The sequence below is a fragment of the Equus asinus genome, chromosome 13 (genome assembly GCF_041296235.1).
Source record: "Equus asinus isolate D_3611 breed Donkey chromosome 13, EquAss-T2T_v2, whole genome shotgun sequence".
NCBI lineage: Eukaryota > Metazoa > Chordata > Mammalia > Perissodactyla > Equidae > Equus > Equus asinus.
Genome location: NC_091802.1, coordinates 29,717,526 through 29,733,710, shown reverse-complemented (window position 1 = coordinate 29,733,710; position 16,185 = coordinate 29,717,526). Strand labels below are relative to the sequence as shown.

The window sequence follows — 16,185 nt, the reverse complement described above, 5'->3', positions numbered from 1 at the left end:
AAGTCTGACGCAGAAAGCCAAATACCATATGACTTCACTCATATATGGAAGATAAAACAACAACAACAAACAAACAGAGATATAGAGAATAGATTGGTGGTTACTAGAGGGGAAAGGGGGAGGGGGAGGGCGAAAGGAGTAAAAGGGCATGTGTGTACAGTGACAGACAGTAATTAGACTTTGAGTAGTGAACATGATTTAGTCTACACAGAAATCGAAATGTAATGATTTACACCTGAAATTTACATAATGTTATAAACCAATGTTACCTCAATAAAAATTTTTAAAAACTGGACAAAGGATTTGAATAGACATTTCTCCAAAGAAGATCTACAAATGGCCAATAAGCACATGAGAAGATGTTTAACATCACTCATCGTTAAGGAAATGCAAATCTAACCACAAGGAAATATTTCACTCCCACTAGGATGGTTATGATAAAACGGCGAAACTAAGTGTTGGTGATGATGTGGAGAAACCATCACTGCTCGCACGCTGCTGGGAGGAATATAAAATGGCACGGCCACTGGGAAACAGACTGGCAGTTCCTTACAAGGTTAGACACAGGGTTATCATATGACCCAGTACTGTCACTCCTAGTATATACTCAAGATAACTGGAAACACATGTCCACACAAAAACCTGTGTGCGAATGTTATAGTAGCATTATTCATAATAGCAAGAAAAGTAGAAACAACCCGAATGTCCAAGAACTGATTAACAGACAAACAAAAGGGGTATATCCATACGATGGAATATTATTCAGTCACAAGAAGGAATGAAATACTGATACGTGCTACAACAGGGATGTTGAAAACATTATGCTAAGTGAAAGAAGCGAGACATAAAAGGCTACATATTATATTATTCCATTTATATGAAATGTCCAGAATAGATAAATCCAGAGGGACAAAAAAAACCAGATTAGTGGTTGCCAGGGACTGGGGAGAGAAAAGAATGAGTAGTGACTCCTCAAGAATATGAGGTTTCTTTTTGGAGGGATGAAAATGTTCTGGAGTGAGATGGTGGTGGTGGTTACACAAGCTTATGAATATGCTAAAACCCACTGGACTGTGCACTTTAAAATGGTGAATTTTATGGTATGCGCATTATATCTTGAGGGTAAACAGCCGATTTTTATTGAGAATGTCACTCTGGTTTTAAGGAAAACAGATCAGAGGTTGGGGTGAGAGATACCATAACAATTGTATATGTGAAAAAAGCTTCAGAGTTTACTCTGTAGAGGGCATAACCTGGACCACGTCCTAGGACATACCTCACTTTTTCAACCTCAGTGATGGGAGGAGAAGGTGCAGGCCTTGCACTGTTCCTGGTGCCGCCAGGCTCGATGGATTTGGCTCTTGTAAACTTCCTTGGGAATTCTTTTCTCTTAAGGACTCTCATCCTTCTTTATCTTGGTCCGATGATCAGTGCCCCTGAAGTGTTTGGCCCCAAGACGTGTCTCAATTATAATGTGCATCTGATGCAACAGCTCACATACTTTTTAATAACTCCCATTGCTCTTGCCCTCAGCAGCCTGAGCCCAGCTTCACTTCATGAATTAAGCCTCAGTTTTGTCCCCCGAGGAAGGTCCCTTCTCTTAAGGTCAATCTTCTAAGTGTTCTTGGTCTGAGAGAGGCCAGAAGAAGAATGGAGCTGCAGGAGAAGAGTGGCCTGGAAGATGAGAGGCTCTAAGTCCCCTTGGCCCCTTTGGGCTGAAGGTAGATGATGGCCCCAGTGTCCTTCCCATGGATAAGTCAGAACTGCAGAGGCTCCTGCCAAAGCTTTGTGAGAAAAGCATGGGGTGGAGGGAAGGCATGGGAGAGCCAGTCATTGGGCAAGAATGCCGGGGAATGGGACTGGGGGACAAGTGGTTCTCTCTGGAAAGTCTTTTGTCTGTACTGGCTTCTGTTTTGGGTGGAATTTAGGACAAAAGGTGGGAGAGAGAACAGAATATAGATGCAACCGGTTTCTCCCCTACCTCCCACGCACATGCTACAGCTTCTTCCCACACCTGGGAGAAAACAACCCAGGCCTTTCTCTCAACTTCCCACCCGCTACTGTTTCCCTTTTAATCCTCTTTTGTTCCTCCACTTTTCTCCTTCTCCTGCCTGCTGCCTCTACCACTCGCTTCAGATTTTCATTCCTTCTCTATTGCTGTACCTCCATCGTACCCTCTCTTCTCTTAAATCGTGTGTTTAATGATACCTGTTAATGCTCCCACGATGACCACAGCCTAGATTAATCCCCATTTTTGGAACCACTCATTTCTCCTTCCTTCCTCTCTCTCAGTCCTGTGTACACTAATTTCCTAAGAGCAAGACAGATGGGAGATAAGATTGAGTAACAACAGAAAGGGGTCTGGGATCCTTCCCTCACCTCATACATACATGCCTCTCCCTTATGTCTCTTTATTTTCTTTCCCATCTAGAATCCCTCTAAATCTATTTTCTATGCATGTAGGTGGAAGAACCATTTCCAGAGATTCTTATGAGTCTGTAGAAAGAATTCTGGCCATGTTAAGATGATGCTTCTAGGGCTGTAAATCCGGTGATGCTGGAAATTAGGATTCTTGGATTCCTTTCAGGTCCTTTAAAGTGAACTTCTTCGTTCAGTGGCTCTCTCCTCTCACCTCTCAGGGTTGTCTGGCCCCTCCTGCATTCCACCTGCTATAAAGCTATCAAGTGTTCTTTTGGGAGCCATCCATAAGAAAGGCTACATGTGGACTAGGAACTGTATAGCACTCAACACATCAGACTTGCGTTGAAGTTACAAATACAAGTGAGGAGATAGAACCATTCTTATGGAAAAATAGCAATACACGGCAATGTATGGAAGAGCTAATTACTCTTGGGAATTGAAGGAGGGGTGGAGTTCAGATAGGTGAACATTATGGGAAGGCAATCCAGGTGGGGCACTAGCCTGATGAAAGGCACTGAGGCCCGAGGAACAGAGGAGATCGGTTTGTCTGAAGCCAAGGATTCTCACGGGGGAGCGAGTAAGAAAAGAATAATAGGAGTGCAGATTCTGGGGCTCGTCAGATCTGGTCCAGTGTCCCAGGTCTGTTACTCATTCTCTGTATGACCTGGGGCAAATTATTCAATCTCTTTAAGCCTCAGTTTACCTATCTGTAAAGTGCAGATAATTTACAGTACTTACTATACTTTATAAGCATAAAAATAATATATGAGAATTAAACAGGATAATGCTTATAAAATGCTTAGCATAGTGCCTAGCACATAGTAAACACTCAGTAAATGTTTACTACTACAAGGACAACAATTACTGCTACTACTACAATAAATGTTTACTACTTCTCCTGCTGCTAATGGGCAGATGGGTCTGGAAAGAAAGGTAGGAGGCAATTTGTGTGGAAGCCCCTGAAAACCCTAAATTCTTCCTGAAGTCAATGGAGAACCATGGGAAATTTTTGAGCTAGAGGGAGAAATGTCTTTTAGGAAGTTGACTTATGTATGATGTTGCACAGTGTGCATCTCTGGCTGGGAAAGGCATATAAAGGTGTATAATAGTTGTAATACTAATAGGGATAAAGATAAGAATAGAGATAATAAAGCTATGCTGTTGGCATTTTAGGAATCAATGATAAAGTGGGAGGGTTGGGGGTGAAGGGTTGGGGTCAGGAGCTTTCTCAGAGAGGCCAAAGCACGCCGTTTAAGCTGCTGCCCACCGACTCTAACCTTGACACCACGAGGAAGAGCGAGGCACAAAGCCGGAGACTAGAATGTATTACCGTCTGTTGGCGTTGTTCTGACAACGCCCCATGAGGTGTCTGCGCCACTCTTGCCTGTCTCATGGCTTCCTGGAGGGCTGGGATAAGCCCATTTTAACCCTGTTTCATCATTTCCCGCCAAAGAGCTTGTAGGGGTTCTCAATTGCCCTTGGGGACGTTTTTCAAACGGTCCTATGCTGGGAGTTGGTGACACCACAGGATAAACAGAGAGCATCTTCCTGGAACACCATTTTTACACAAATATTTGAGGACGAATGTGAGTTTTAGATGAGACAAACTTGGCAATATTTTGCGTACTGTAATATCTCACACATAATTTTAGAGACAATTGTTTTATACTTGTTGACAGAAGGTGATAGAAATGTTTTTACATATATTCGTTTAATTCCCTTGTAAAAAGAAAATCGGTGCATTGCTGCTGCCCCTCCCACGTATCAAGCGGCAATCAGGGGGGCGAGATCTTTCTATGTTCTATGATCTTCACCCGATGGGGCTTCAGAGCAAATTTTCCTGAATTATTAGAGAAAACAATTCCAAAAAAGCATAATCCAAGGGAATGAGTTTTAACACCAAGGAACTCAATTTATTTTTCAAGTGAATGTCTTCTAGAGCTTTCACTTATTGAACTAAAGAAACACATTTCTTCTCTCTCCTATATTTTCCATAACACCTTGGTCTTACCAAAGTTTTACAAGCCACAATACTTAAATTTTATAAAGCCTCCCAAAGATTGTCTAGAGATATGGTTATAATAGAAAATTCACATAAATTTTACAATGTAAAACATGAGAGTTCAAGGAAATTTTGCATTTGTCCTGGGCTGCTTTGAGTTACCCCAGCAGATGGCTCCATGGCAACAAATGAGATTAAAGAAGTATTTACATGGAAAAGTTTGGGAAGCACTAATTATCCCCCCTTCACGACAGCCAAGTATATCGGCTTGTTTTTCTTCACATTTGCCTCTGAATTTGTACATGACAGTTTCTTCTAATACACCCCTCTCTTCCTTCAGCAATGAAGCATGTGCAGCCCCTCACATCCACTATGAAGAAGCATCTATTGGTTTATCTAAAATCATTAGCTTCTATATCCTCTCAAGATTTATGCACCTAGGTAGATGATGTTATTGGTCACAGGTGCTTGCTGACATGTTCATTGATTGATTGATTGATTCAACTATATTTGTGGAGCCTCTGATTCACAAGGCATTATGCTGTGCACAGTAGGTATGAATCAGACATGAAATCCATGGACAAAGACAGGGTGGGACAAAGGGGAAAAGATCCATAATGCCTGTAATACAATGTAGGGTGTGGTTAGGGACATAAGTCTGTGAGAACCTTGAAAATGTATCTATCCCCATGGAAGGCTCTCCTAAACTCCATCTTGGAAAGGTACTCAGCAATGACTTTGATCAATTCAATCCTGACCCTCTAAAGGATAATGATTGAATTTGCATGATTTTTGTTTTACATGGTTTCTCTCTAGTAAGTGGGGAAGATCCCATGGAACCACAGAACATCACATGGGTGTCAGAGTTTGTCCTCTCAGGGTTCTCACAGACCCAGGAGTTCCAGAAATTCCTGTTCCTGGTGTTCCTAATTGTCTATGTCACCACTGTTGTGGGAAACCTCCTTATCTTGATCGCAGTGACTTTTGACTCCCAGCTCCACATGCCCATGTATTTTCTACTCCGAAATCTGGCTGTAATAGACCTCTGCTATTCCACAGTCACTGCCCCAAAGATGCTGGTGGACTTCCTTCATGAGACCAAGACCATCTCCTACCAGGGCTGCATGGCCCAGATTTTCTTCTTCCACTTCTTGGGAGGTGGGACTGTCTTCTTTCTCTCGGTGATGGCCTATGATCGCTACATAGCCATCTCCCGGCCCCTCCACTACGTCACCATCATGAACACTCAGCTCTGTGTGGGGCTGGTGCTGGCTGCCTGGGGAGGGGGCTTTGTCCACTCCATTGTTCAGCTGGCTCTGATGCTCCCATTGCCTTTTTGTGGTCCCAACATCCTGGATAACTTCTACTGTGATGTTCCACAAGTGCTGAGACTTGCCTGCACTGACACCTCCCTCCTGGAGTTCCTCATGATCTCCAACAGTGGGATGCTGGTCCTCATCTGGTTCTTCCTCCTTCTGATCTCTTACACTGTCATCCTGGTGATGCTGAGGTCCCACTCAGGGCAGGCAAGGAGGAAGGCAGCTTCCACCTGCACCACCCACATCATCGTGGTGTCCATGATCTTTGTTCCCTGCGTCTATATCTATACCCGGCCCTTCACCCCCTTCCCCATGGACAAGGCTGTGTCCATCAGCTACACGGTCATCACCCCCATGCTCAACCCCATGATCTACACCCTGAGGAACCAGGAGATGCAGGCAGCCATGAAGAGATTAGGCAAGCGCCTAGTGATCTGCAGCAAGGAGTGAACTGAAAATAGGTAGGCTGTAAATGGCCAATCTTCTCTCTGAACCTTTGTTTTCCATGTGAAAAATGGAGGGAAGTCATTATAGAGTGTGGCAATTGAGATTAATCTGATATTTCCATGGATCTCCTCTTGTGTCAGGTACTGTATTAGGCACGTTCACACTTTCATCTCCTTCTCATAAAACTGACAGTGTATCTGTTATGATTATATTAAACAGCGTTACAGATGAGAAAGCTCAGCGAGCAGTGATTTGTTCAATGAGGAACAGCAAGTGAGTGGCAGAGTTTGGCCAGGAAGCTGGTTCCTCTGACTCCAAGTTGAGAAGCAGAAGAATGGATGGGACTTGAAACTCAGGGTCTCCCACCATCCAAAGGGGAAACCCAGAGAGATCCTGATGTATGGATGACTATCTGTGATGAATGGTGAGCACTTTGATCTTGACTGTGGAATAATCACATTCTTTTCTGCTCCCTGCCTCTCTGCCTCATTCCCCACTGTGGTTTTAGGAAGTGGTCTCACTTTTAACATTGTCGAAATGCTTCCCATAAGGAATATTTGTCCTCTGGATTTGTTTCTTCCCTATCAAATTCTCCTTGGACAATTTGCAAAGTACTTTACTTTCTACCCAACACAATTCTCATGATTTGGATGAAATGGCTGGAGGCAGATGATGTAGTGTGGTTGGGGAAGCAAGGCCAGAGAGGGAAGAGGCATGGCTGTTAGGGTTCCAGATTTGAGGTAGTGAGTTCAGTCTGAGGCTAGCACCTCGTGGGGTTTTACCTGTCTCTTTGACTCCCTGCACTGCAATGAGAGCTCCTTGAGGGCAGGGGACGTGCTTCATTCATCTTTAAATCTTCCCAGCACCTTGAACAGGGTCTTACACACAGAGGCATTTCCACTTTTCCTGCACTCTGTTGGTTCCCCGTCAATTTCAGAATCTACTTTGCATTTCTGCCACTGTATTTTGTATTTATTTTCTCCATTTCCAGAGGTATGCATCACTTTGTAAAAGTCTCAGCCAATGTATAATGTTGATCCAAAGTGACGGAGATAATGCAGAAGGCTTTTTGTTCCCTCTTCCCTCCCAGCAACTATCCTACTCAATAAATAAAAGTTATAAGCTCTTCTTGGGTTCTCTCGAAGCCATCATGAAACCCTTGAGTTTATCTTTTCTCCATTTCTACCTCCTTGTCCGCATTTCACTAGTTTCTCCCTATTCACAGTGGACCTTTGGAGATGAGGAGAGATAAAATGGACTGAGTGTCATATTTGAACCATGTGGTCCCTCAGACGTGTTTTCCCCTTTCACATTAAAGTTCTTAAAAGAACTCATGATACTTTTCTCATCCTTCGCTTGTCTCTTCTCTGGATGCAACATCGCCGGTCCTTCAATTGTTCCCATGGTGACAACTTTTCTGATTCCACCATCTTGGCCATCTCTTCTGTGTTTACTCTCATGTGACAACACCTTCCTTAAAATGTGATGCTCACCATATGATACACTGCTGCACTGGGAGTGTGAACTATTTAAAAAACAATGATTATTCCCTTCGAAATATGTATCCATAGGGGTGCTTTTGGTTGCAAGTTGCAGAATAACTGAATAACGTTGGCTTAAATAATAAGGAAACCATTATCTCACTTAAAAAGAAGACCAGGAGATAGGCAATTCCAGAGTTGTTTAATTCAGCAGCTTAAAAGTTTTAGGGCTCTGAGTTGGCTGTTCCACAATTCTTTAATTTTCCCCTCATGGTAGCAATATGGCTGCCAAACATAGTCATCATGTCTTATATTCAAATAATTCAACAAGAAGGAAGAGGAGAGGCATCCACGTGCACTTTCCCCTCTTTTACTAGGGGTGTAAAATATTCCAAGAACCAGTCCGGCAGAATTCTCCTATGACTTGTTGCCAGTACTGGGTTATTTGGTCACCCTAGTCTGTAAAAGGGAATGGAAAGGTGAATGTCTGGCTTTTTCAGCCAGAATGAAGGGAGTTGGGAACGGCGATCAACACTGTCTACCACGTAGGTGTAAGCTCCTGGTAGCAGGAAGAGACATAATTGGCCTGAGTCAAAAATCGTGACAATGAGCAAAGTCTGTCACGGACAAAGCTATAAAATCAAATGCCTGGAGAAGCTGACAGGTAATAGGAATAAGTAAAGTGTGCCCAGGGAGGACTAAGGTAACATGGAGAGTGCATATCCAGGCAGAGGGGAAATCTCACTCCTAGTGCTCTCCCCCACCCTACTGCAGAACTCCAATATCTAAGTCCTTCCAGAAAAAAAATGAGAAGGATTTATTTAGAGATACTAAACAGCCTCAGATATATAATCCAGGCCCTCTTCCCGAACTGGCATTCTGGGATCTTTTGACAATACAACCGACCTGATCATCTTAAAGAGAAGCCTACAATTTCTCCAGCTCATCTCATGCATCCTACCTGCATGTAGTGGTTTGATTTTAAATACTAATGTCTCACCAAAATTCACTAGACGCATGAAGAAAATGTCCAGTATAGAAGATGGACACAACAACAAAAGACAAACTGAAAGAAAGGAACTCCAAGAAAACAGACAATTCCAGGAATGGAAGACTTCTAAAAAAGTTCTTAAATCAAACTTCTAATTTGAGATAATTGTAGATTCACTCAAAGTTGTAAGAAACAATAGAGATCTCCCTTCACCCGGTTTCTCCCAATGGTAACATCTTGCAACACTGTATCCAATGTTCACAGGCAGGATATTAACATTGATATAGTCAAGACACAGAACGGGAAACTTTTTTTAAAACCCTGTAATTAACAGCCACAAAGAGATAAGAGAGGTTGTAGCTGTATTTTCTGAGCTAAATGTTGGAAAATATTTGTCTGTTGCCTGTATAAATAAACGACAATTTACTGGGCAAACATCTTTGGGCGATACTTCCTCGACTGTGGTCTTTGTAGCTGTTCCTTTGTTTTCTAAGTCTGTGGAGAAGTTTGAAGCCAGCCTGATTTTTATCCTTATAGATGACTTCATCTTTTTTTTCATGGAAACCTATAGGATTGTTTCTTTGTCATTGGACTTCTGTAACTTTACTCAGTGATGTCTTAGCATTCACTGCTGTTTATCAATTTGTCCTGCCATACAATGTGCCATTTCAGTCTATTGATTCCATTTATAAATGACTGGAAGTCATTTATTGGTTTAATTTTTTTTAAGTTGTCTTGAGTCCCTTTTTTTAATTTATGAAAATTTTACTTCTATGTGACCTGGAATGTCAATTCTAAGAGTGGTAGGAAGTACAGAAATGCTAAGGATAATCTGTAATTCAACCCAGAAAGAAGAATGAGAAAATTTCCCCAGATTTATCTTACAAATGATCATTCCACAGAATGAGGTGTTGGCTTCTTCACTGAATTTCTTGAAAACTACTCCATTTAAATGAATACAGCTCTATCCATGAGAATTTGAACCTTGAAGACATATCTTGTGGAAGCTCTACTGTTTCTACGATATAAATTTGACTCAAATCTAAATTTTTTTAACACTATGCGAGTTGTATAATGTCTTCCACTATAAAGAATTTAAAGAAAAATTTAAAATAAGTTGTTTTAAGTGGGTTAAATTAAAAGTGCTGCCCATGTTCTGATGCTGTCTTCCACAGTATGGTGGGACCATGGCAGGCTTTGAAGCCATGGCATTCAAATCCTGGCTCTAACTCCTATTGTTGTGCTCCTTTTGGACATCATTGAACCTCTGCTTCATTAGCTGTTAAGTTTACATAATTCCCCAGAATGTTGTGTGGATCAATGAGTAAATGTAAAACCCCAGTCATAGTACTGGGCATATAGTAGGGGTCCATTAATGTTAGTTCCTTCATATATTCCCATTTCCCACTATTTTTTCACTCCCCATCCATACTTTTACATTAAACCAAGATAGTTAGGCATCAGGCTCCTCAGGATCTGAACAATCAGGTCAAGTAATGCTCTTTAATCATTTGGGGATCATATAGGATTAATGAAAACAGCTCTCTTAAAAGTGGTTGGGAGAAGGCTGTAAATCATTTCAGTGACAGATTTATGCTGATCTCGAGAATACATCACTTCTCTGCCTTAATAATCCTTAGATCTTGCCATTTTAGTTGTATTTATCATCAAGCTCAAGGACAATCTAAGTGTAAAGAGGAAAAGACTTCAATCCACTTTGCCTGAGACGTTAACTTCACATGTGATTAATAAAATGTGGTGTATCAGTCAGGGTTCACCAGAGAAACAGGACAAGTAGGATATATGATATGTACATTAAGAGACGTATTGCAAGGAATTGGCTCATGTGTTGTGAAACTGGTCAGGCAAGTATGAAATCTGTAGGGTGGCCACCAGGAAGGGCAGTCTGGAACTCTTAGGCATGAAGCTGCAGTCCAGAATTTTACCTTCTTCAAGGAAACCTCAGTTCTACTCTTAAGGCCTTCGGACTTATTGACTGAGGCACATCCAGATAATCCAGGATAATCTCTCCTTTACTCAAAATCAACTGATTATGGACATCAATCACATCTGCAAAATACCTTCACAGCAACACCTAGATTAGTGTTTGATTGGATCATTGGGGACTATAGACTAGTGAAGTTGACCCATAAAACTGACCATCACGAGGGGAGAACTATTAACTATCAGTGATGCCGGGCTCCCTCAGTGAGAACGTAAATGAGTTTCCTTCTGCATGTATCTCGCATGCATGTAACAGTTTGAAGTGGTTACAGTAGTTAAGTGTGAGAAATATCTATGTTCTTAGATATGTGGTACACAGGGGAATAGTTTTCTCACTGTTTCCACGATTGCATCTTTAGCTTAATATTTCATTCTTGCCATTGGGTCTTTGGGAATCATTATGTTGGTTAGCGGATGCACTGAAGGGATGAGGTTGGGTGGACAATTTTCAGATCACATGTGCCTTCACATGGGAAATATATAAACAAACATATCAGGTTTCCCTTATTGAAAGCTGAATCAGAATCAGAACTCAAAATCACCCATATGAGAGTCAGTGAGATCGACCAGTTCTTTCCTCTTCCTCCGAATCTATCCAGGACACTTTTCCAAGGCACTCAATTTTAAAAAGGACTAAAGCTCTAACTAAGAATTTGTGTTTTTGAAAAATCTACATGTCTTGTATGTGGAAGAGCTTCACATTGCATTCTTATCTGCCAGAGGCAGATGCTTAATTTTGCCAAGTGTAGACATTTGCAGTGACAGAATTCAGGCCAGCCTGGAAATCCTCTGTAGATCAGAGAGCTCTGTCTAAAATAGGGACAGTTTTTACAGCACATCTAGGTTACAACGTGAGTTAATTCCACTTTTGATCAGTTCGTCATAGTGAGACAATATATGGGTTTCCTGTAATATCCTTGTATTAGAGGTAGTAATAATTCACATGTAAAGAACACTAGCATTGTATAGACAATGTGAGTAGTCTTAGATACGGGTGGTGAATCAACACTGGGGGGTCTAGTAGGCAAAATAAAGGACGAGGTTTACAGGGTATTAAGTTTCCGTTGTAATATGCAAACATTTTCCCACCTGCGACTTTCCCTGAGTCAAGATCAATTAGGTTTTAAAGTCCAAGGAAACGGAGGAGAAGATGGAAAAGGAGGAGGAGAAGAAAGAAGGAAATTGAACCAGTTATCTCGACGATGCCACGAGAGAGAGGGAACAGTCTGTTGTGCTGAGGAACAAGTCAGTGGTTCTTAGTCTGTGCTCCCAGGAACAGGAGCATCATCTGAGAACTTGTTACAAATGCAAATTCCTGGCCTTCCCAGACCAATTGAATGAGAACTTCTGGGGCTGGGGCACACTGATCTGCCTTTGACAAGCTCTCCAGGTGACTCTTTCAAGGGGCAGAATCACTGGCCAAAGACACGGGTTCTTCTAAAACTGCCAAACAATCTGTCTCTTTTGAGGAGACTCTTGTCCTTTTGGATCCAGGCCTGAGAGTTCTATGTTCTACAAATCTCTAAAAATGTCATTGTCCTTGGTTCTTATGGCCCCCAAGGAAGACCTCTCAAAGTGTAAGTGTTTTTGAGACATTTAGAAACTTTTTAACAACTCCCACTGCTCCCTTGTCCCCAGTGGTAATCAGCCCACATCTGCGTCCTGAGCCCAGTCCAAAGCTTCTCCCTAAAGAGATCCGCTCTTCCCCTCGGGGCACTGCCATTGTAGTGTACATGAGGTGCAGGCAATGGCTGGGAAATGGAAGCTGGAGGAAACGGATCTCCAAGAAGATGTGAGACCTGAAGCCTCTTTCCTGTTGTGAGCTGAAGGAAGGTGAGAGACCAGGGTTTCCTCACCTGTGGATAGATCAGCTGTATGAGGAACCCAGAAACACTTGCTGGAGGGTGTGGAGAATAAACAAGCGACACAGACTTGATGGTAGTAAGTCTACGTGTGAGGACAGCCTCAGAAAGCAAGGCAGGGAAAATGGAATGTTGAACACAGATTTCGGTGGTTGCAACCCATGTTTTGTTTTTGTTTTTTTTTTTAAGATTTTATTTTTTTCTTTTTCTCCCCAAAGCCCCCCGGTACATAGTTGTGTATTCTTCGTTGTGGGTTCTTCTAGTTGTGGCATGTGGGATGCCGCCTCAGCGTGGTCCGACGAGCAGTGCCACGTTCACGCCCAGGATTCGAACCAACGAAACACTGGGCCGCCTGCAGCGGAGCGCGCGAACTTAACCACTCGGCCACGGGGCCAGCCCCTGCAACCCATGTTTTAACAACCAAGTGAAGAATTGTCCCTATGATTAAGAGGGAGGATGCTGAGAGCAAAAGATCAAGAAATACACCACAGAATTCTCCACACAGTCACATAAAACAAGATCACGTAATTACCTGCTAATACAGAGATAGCAAAGATTTTTTTGAGCAACTGCTAAGTCAGAGTTCCTGTTATAGGTGCCAGGGCTGCTAAGTTATTGAATTTAAAATCTAGTTAAGAAGAACAACAGGAAAAATGATAAATGCTACAACAGAGGTATTTATAAAATGTTATTGGATCCCAGAGACAGGGGGATTAATTCTGCATGGGAGAAATATGGGAAGGAATCACAGAAAAATTGATATCTGAGTACTTCTAGGTTGAGAAGGTAGTGGAAGGTATTTCAGGAAACAGAATTCATCACCAAAGCTACAGAAATAATGAAGCATATGACATATGTGAGAAGCTATGAATTCCTTGAAAAGCCATCAGCTCCTGGGTGACAGGGACATTGATTAGAATGGTAGATGGAGGCTCCATTTTATAGCTTTGCATGACATGCTGAGAGGGAGTTGCATGCACATACGTGAGTGTGTTTTTCTACCCTGAATTGATCTACAAAGTATGTTAGGTGGCTTGAGTTTGAGTACTAAGCTGTGGGCACTACACAATCATTAAAAGATTGTAATGAGGGAGAAACATGATCAGGTAGGAGTTTAGAAAGGTCTCCTTGACAGCTATATAGAAGTGGACTGGAGTGGAAGCAAATGCAAGCAGAGTGAATGATAAAATTAAAATGACCTCTAATAGATAATAGATTGTAGTGAGAAAGGAGGGGAGATTGAGACAAGGCGGATGGAGTGGGGAGGCCACCTACCTCGTACCCCCGTCACCCTCTATCTCTCACCCTCCATCTCTCACCCTCATCCTCCTTTTCCTTCTTTGGTCCCATTCCCTTCCCTGCCCCACCACCTTTCCATTCCCCTTTCCTTACTTGCTCGATTCCTTCATCTTCCTTCCTCTTAATTTCCCTTCTTTATCCTTTGTCTCTTTCATTTTTCTTATTTCACCATCTCCCTTTTTCTTCTACCCTCGTATTCAGTAACATCTTCTAAAATTCTTGTTCCTTTCAGAGGAGCTCTCTGAGACCCTTTCATACAATATTCATCATCTATTTCTTAGTCCAGAGAATGTCTCTCCCCTTTCTCTCTCTTGTCCCAGCATACACACCACATATGTCCTATCTTCACTCAGTAAGGGGCCACCTACATGGGCGGAGGTGGGGACGTAGTCTATAGCTGTTCACCTGCGAGGAGTCACCACCACATGCTTTTTGTGTTTTGACTATCAGCAAGGATGAGCTCTCAGGGCACAAATAAATTATAAGGTCCATATCTATGCCTATGGGGCTTACATTTGAATTATGGAGGAAAAACGTAGACATATGAAAGATTCACTGACGTTGTGGTGTGTTGTGTTACATGAAAAACGATTGGTAGAAAAATTTGTTAGAGACTATAAGAAGGGAAGATGTCTTTAGAGCAGGAGACCTCACAGAAGAGAGTGGTTACCATTTATTTCCAGGCACTGTTCTAGGGACTTTATGTGGAATTTTATTTAATCCCTAGACAGTTCTATAAAGAAAACATTTTTATCTCCACCTTACAGATGTGGAATCTGAGACTCAGAGAGATTAAGTAACTTACTCAAGGCCAAATCTCAAAGAAATAGAAGCCCTGAAATTTGACTGCAGATCTGCCGGACTCCAAGTCTTACCACCATAATGTTGCACTGAATCTTTGAAAAGCAGGTTGCATATGTCTCTGGATGGCTCTAAGATAGCTCATCAATGTATATTCCAGCACCAACCTGTAAACTCTTCAGAGACAAGGCCATTTAATCAGCACCTGGTATTACGATCTGCACATGAGGATATTCATCATCTGGAACTGGACAACTGAGTTTGGGCCCCTGACACTAAAAGTGACTTCATGCATCTATGTCTGTGGTTCGTTTTCCTTAGGTGCATGGAGAAGACACCATGGAAACAGAGAACCTCACGTGGGTGTCAGAATTTGTCTTCCTGGGGCTCTCACAGACTCAGGAGCTCCAGCTTTTCCTGTTTCTGGTGTTCCTGTTTGTCTACACCACCACTGTCATGGGAAACCTCCTCATCATGGTCACGGTGACGTCTGATTCCCGGCTCCACACGCCCATGTATTTTCTGCTCCAAAACCTGGCTATCTTAGACCTCTCCTTCTCCTCAGTCACTGCTCCAAAGATGTTAGTGGACTTCCTCTCGGAGGAGAAGACCATCTCCTACCAGGGCTGCATGACCCAGATCTTCTTCTTCCACTTTCTGGGAGGTGCTATGGTCTTCTTCCTCTCGGTAATGGCCTATGACCGCCTTGTTGCCATCTCTCGGCCCCTCCACTATGTCACCATCATGAACACGCAGCTCTGTGTGGGGCTGGTGGTGACAGCCTGGATGGTAGGTTTTGTCCATTCCATTTCCCAACTGGTTCTGATGCTCCCTCTGCCTTTCTGTGGCCCCAACGTCCTAGATAACTTCTACTGTGATGTCCCACAAGTGCTGAGACTTGCCTGCACTGACACTTCCGTCTTAGAGTTCCTCATGATCTCCAACAGTGGGTTGTTGGATGTCATCTGGTTCTTTCTGCTCCTGATGTCCTACTCAGTCATCCTGGTGATGCTGAGGTCCCACTCAGGGCAGGCGAGGAGGAAGGCAGCTTCCACCTGCACCACCCACATCGTCGTGGTGTCTATGGTCTTCATTCCAAGCATTTACCTCTATGCCCGGCCCTTCACCCCCTTCCCCATGGACAAGGCTGTGTCCATTGGACACACGGTCATGACCCCCATGCTCAACCCCATGATCTACACCCTGAGGAACCAGGAGATGCAGGCAGCAGTGAAGAGACTAGGGAGACGCTGGCTGGTTTGTAAAAGGGAGTGATAACGGGCAGGTCACTTCTCTTTGGCTTTGTTTTACATTTGTAAACTGGAGAGAGACCTACTGTATCTGCTCTCTTCATAGCTTGTAGACACGTTGTGAGGGTTTTTGTAAAAGTGAATGAGTTTTGAAACTAGGCAACTTAGATTTTTAGGATAAGTGAAATATCCTATTTTTGTTTGTGATGGATGATTTGAACTCTCCTATGCAATAAATTGTGTTCTCATGGAAACATTTTGGAAAGCCACACCCTCCTTTACACCTTCTTGGCGGACAGTTTCCTCAT

General features: G+C 42.7%; 2 protein-coding genes across 2 annotated transcripts; both read left to right on the top strand.

Annotated features, from left to right (window-relative positions):
* The first annotated feature begins 5,256 nt into the window (after positions 1–5,256).
* LOC106822211 (olfactory receptor 4D1) lies at positions 5,257–6,192 on the top strand. The gene has a single exon (XM_014827296.3). The coding sequence runs from the start codon at positions 5,257–5,259 to the stop codon at positions 6,190–6,192; it is 936 nt and encodes a 311-aa protein (XP_014682782.3).
* An 8,760-nt stretch (positions 6,193–14,952) lies between these two features.
* On the top strand, positions 14,953–16,185 carry LOC106822206 (olfactory receptor 4D2-like). Its single transcript, XM_044746087.2, has one exon. The coding sequence runs from the start codon at positions 14,967–14,969 to the stop codon at positions 15,900–15,902; it is 936 nt and encodes a 311-aa protein (XP_044602022.1). The 5' UTR covers positions 14,953–14,966; the 3' UTR covers positions 15,903–16,185.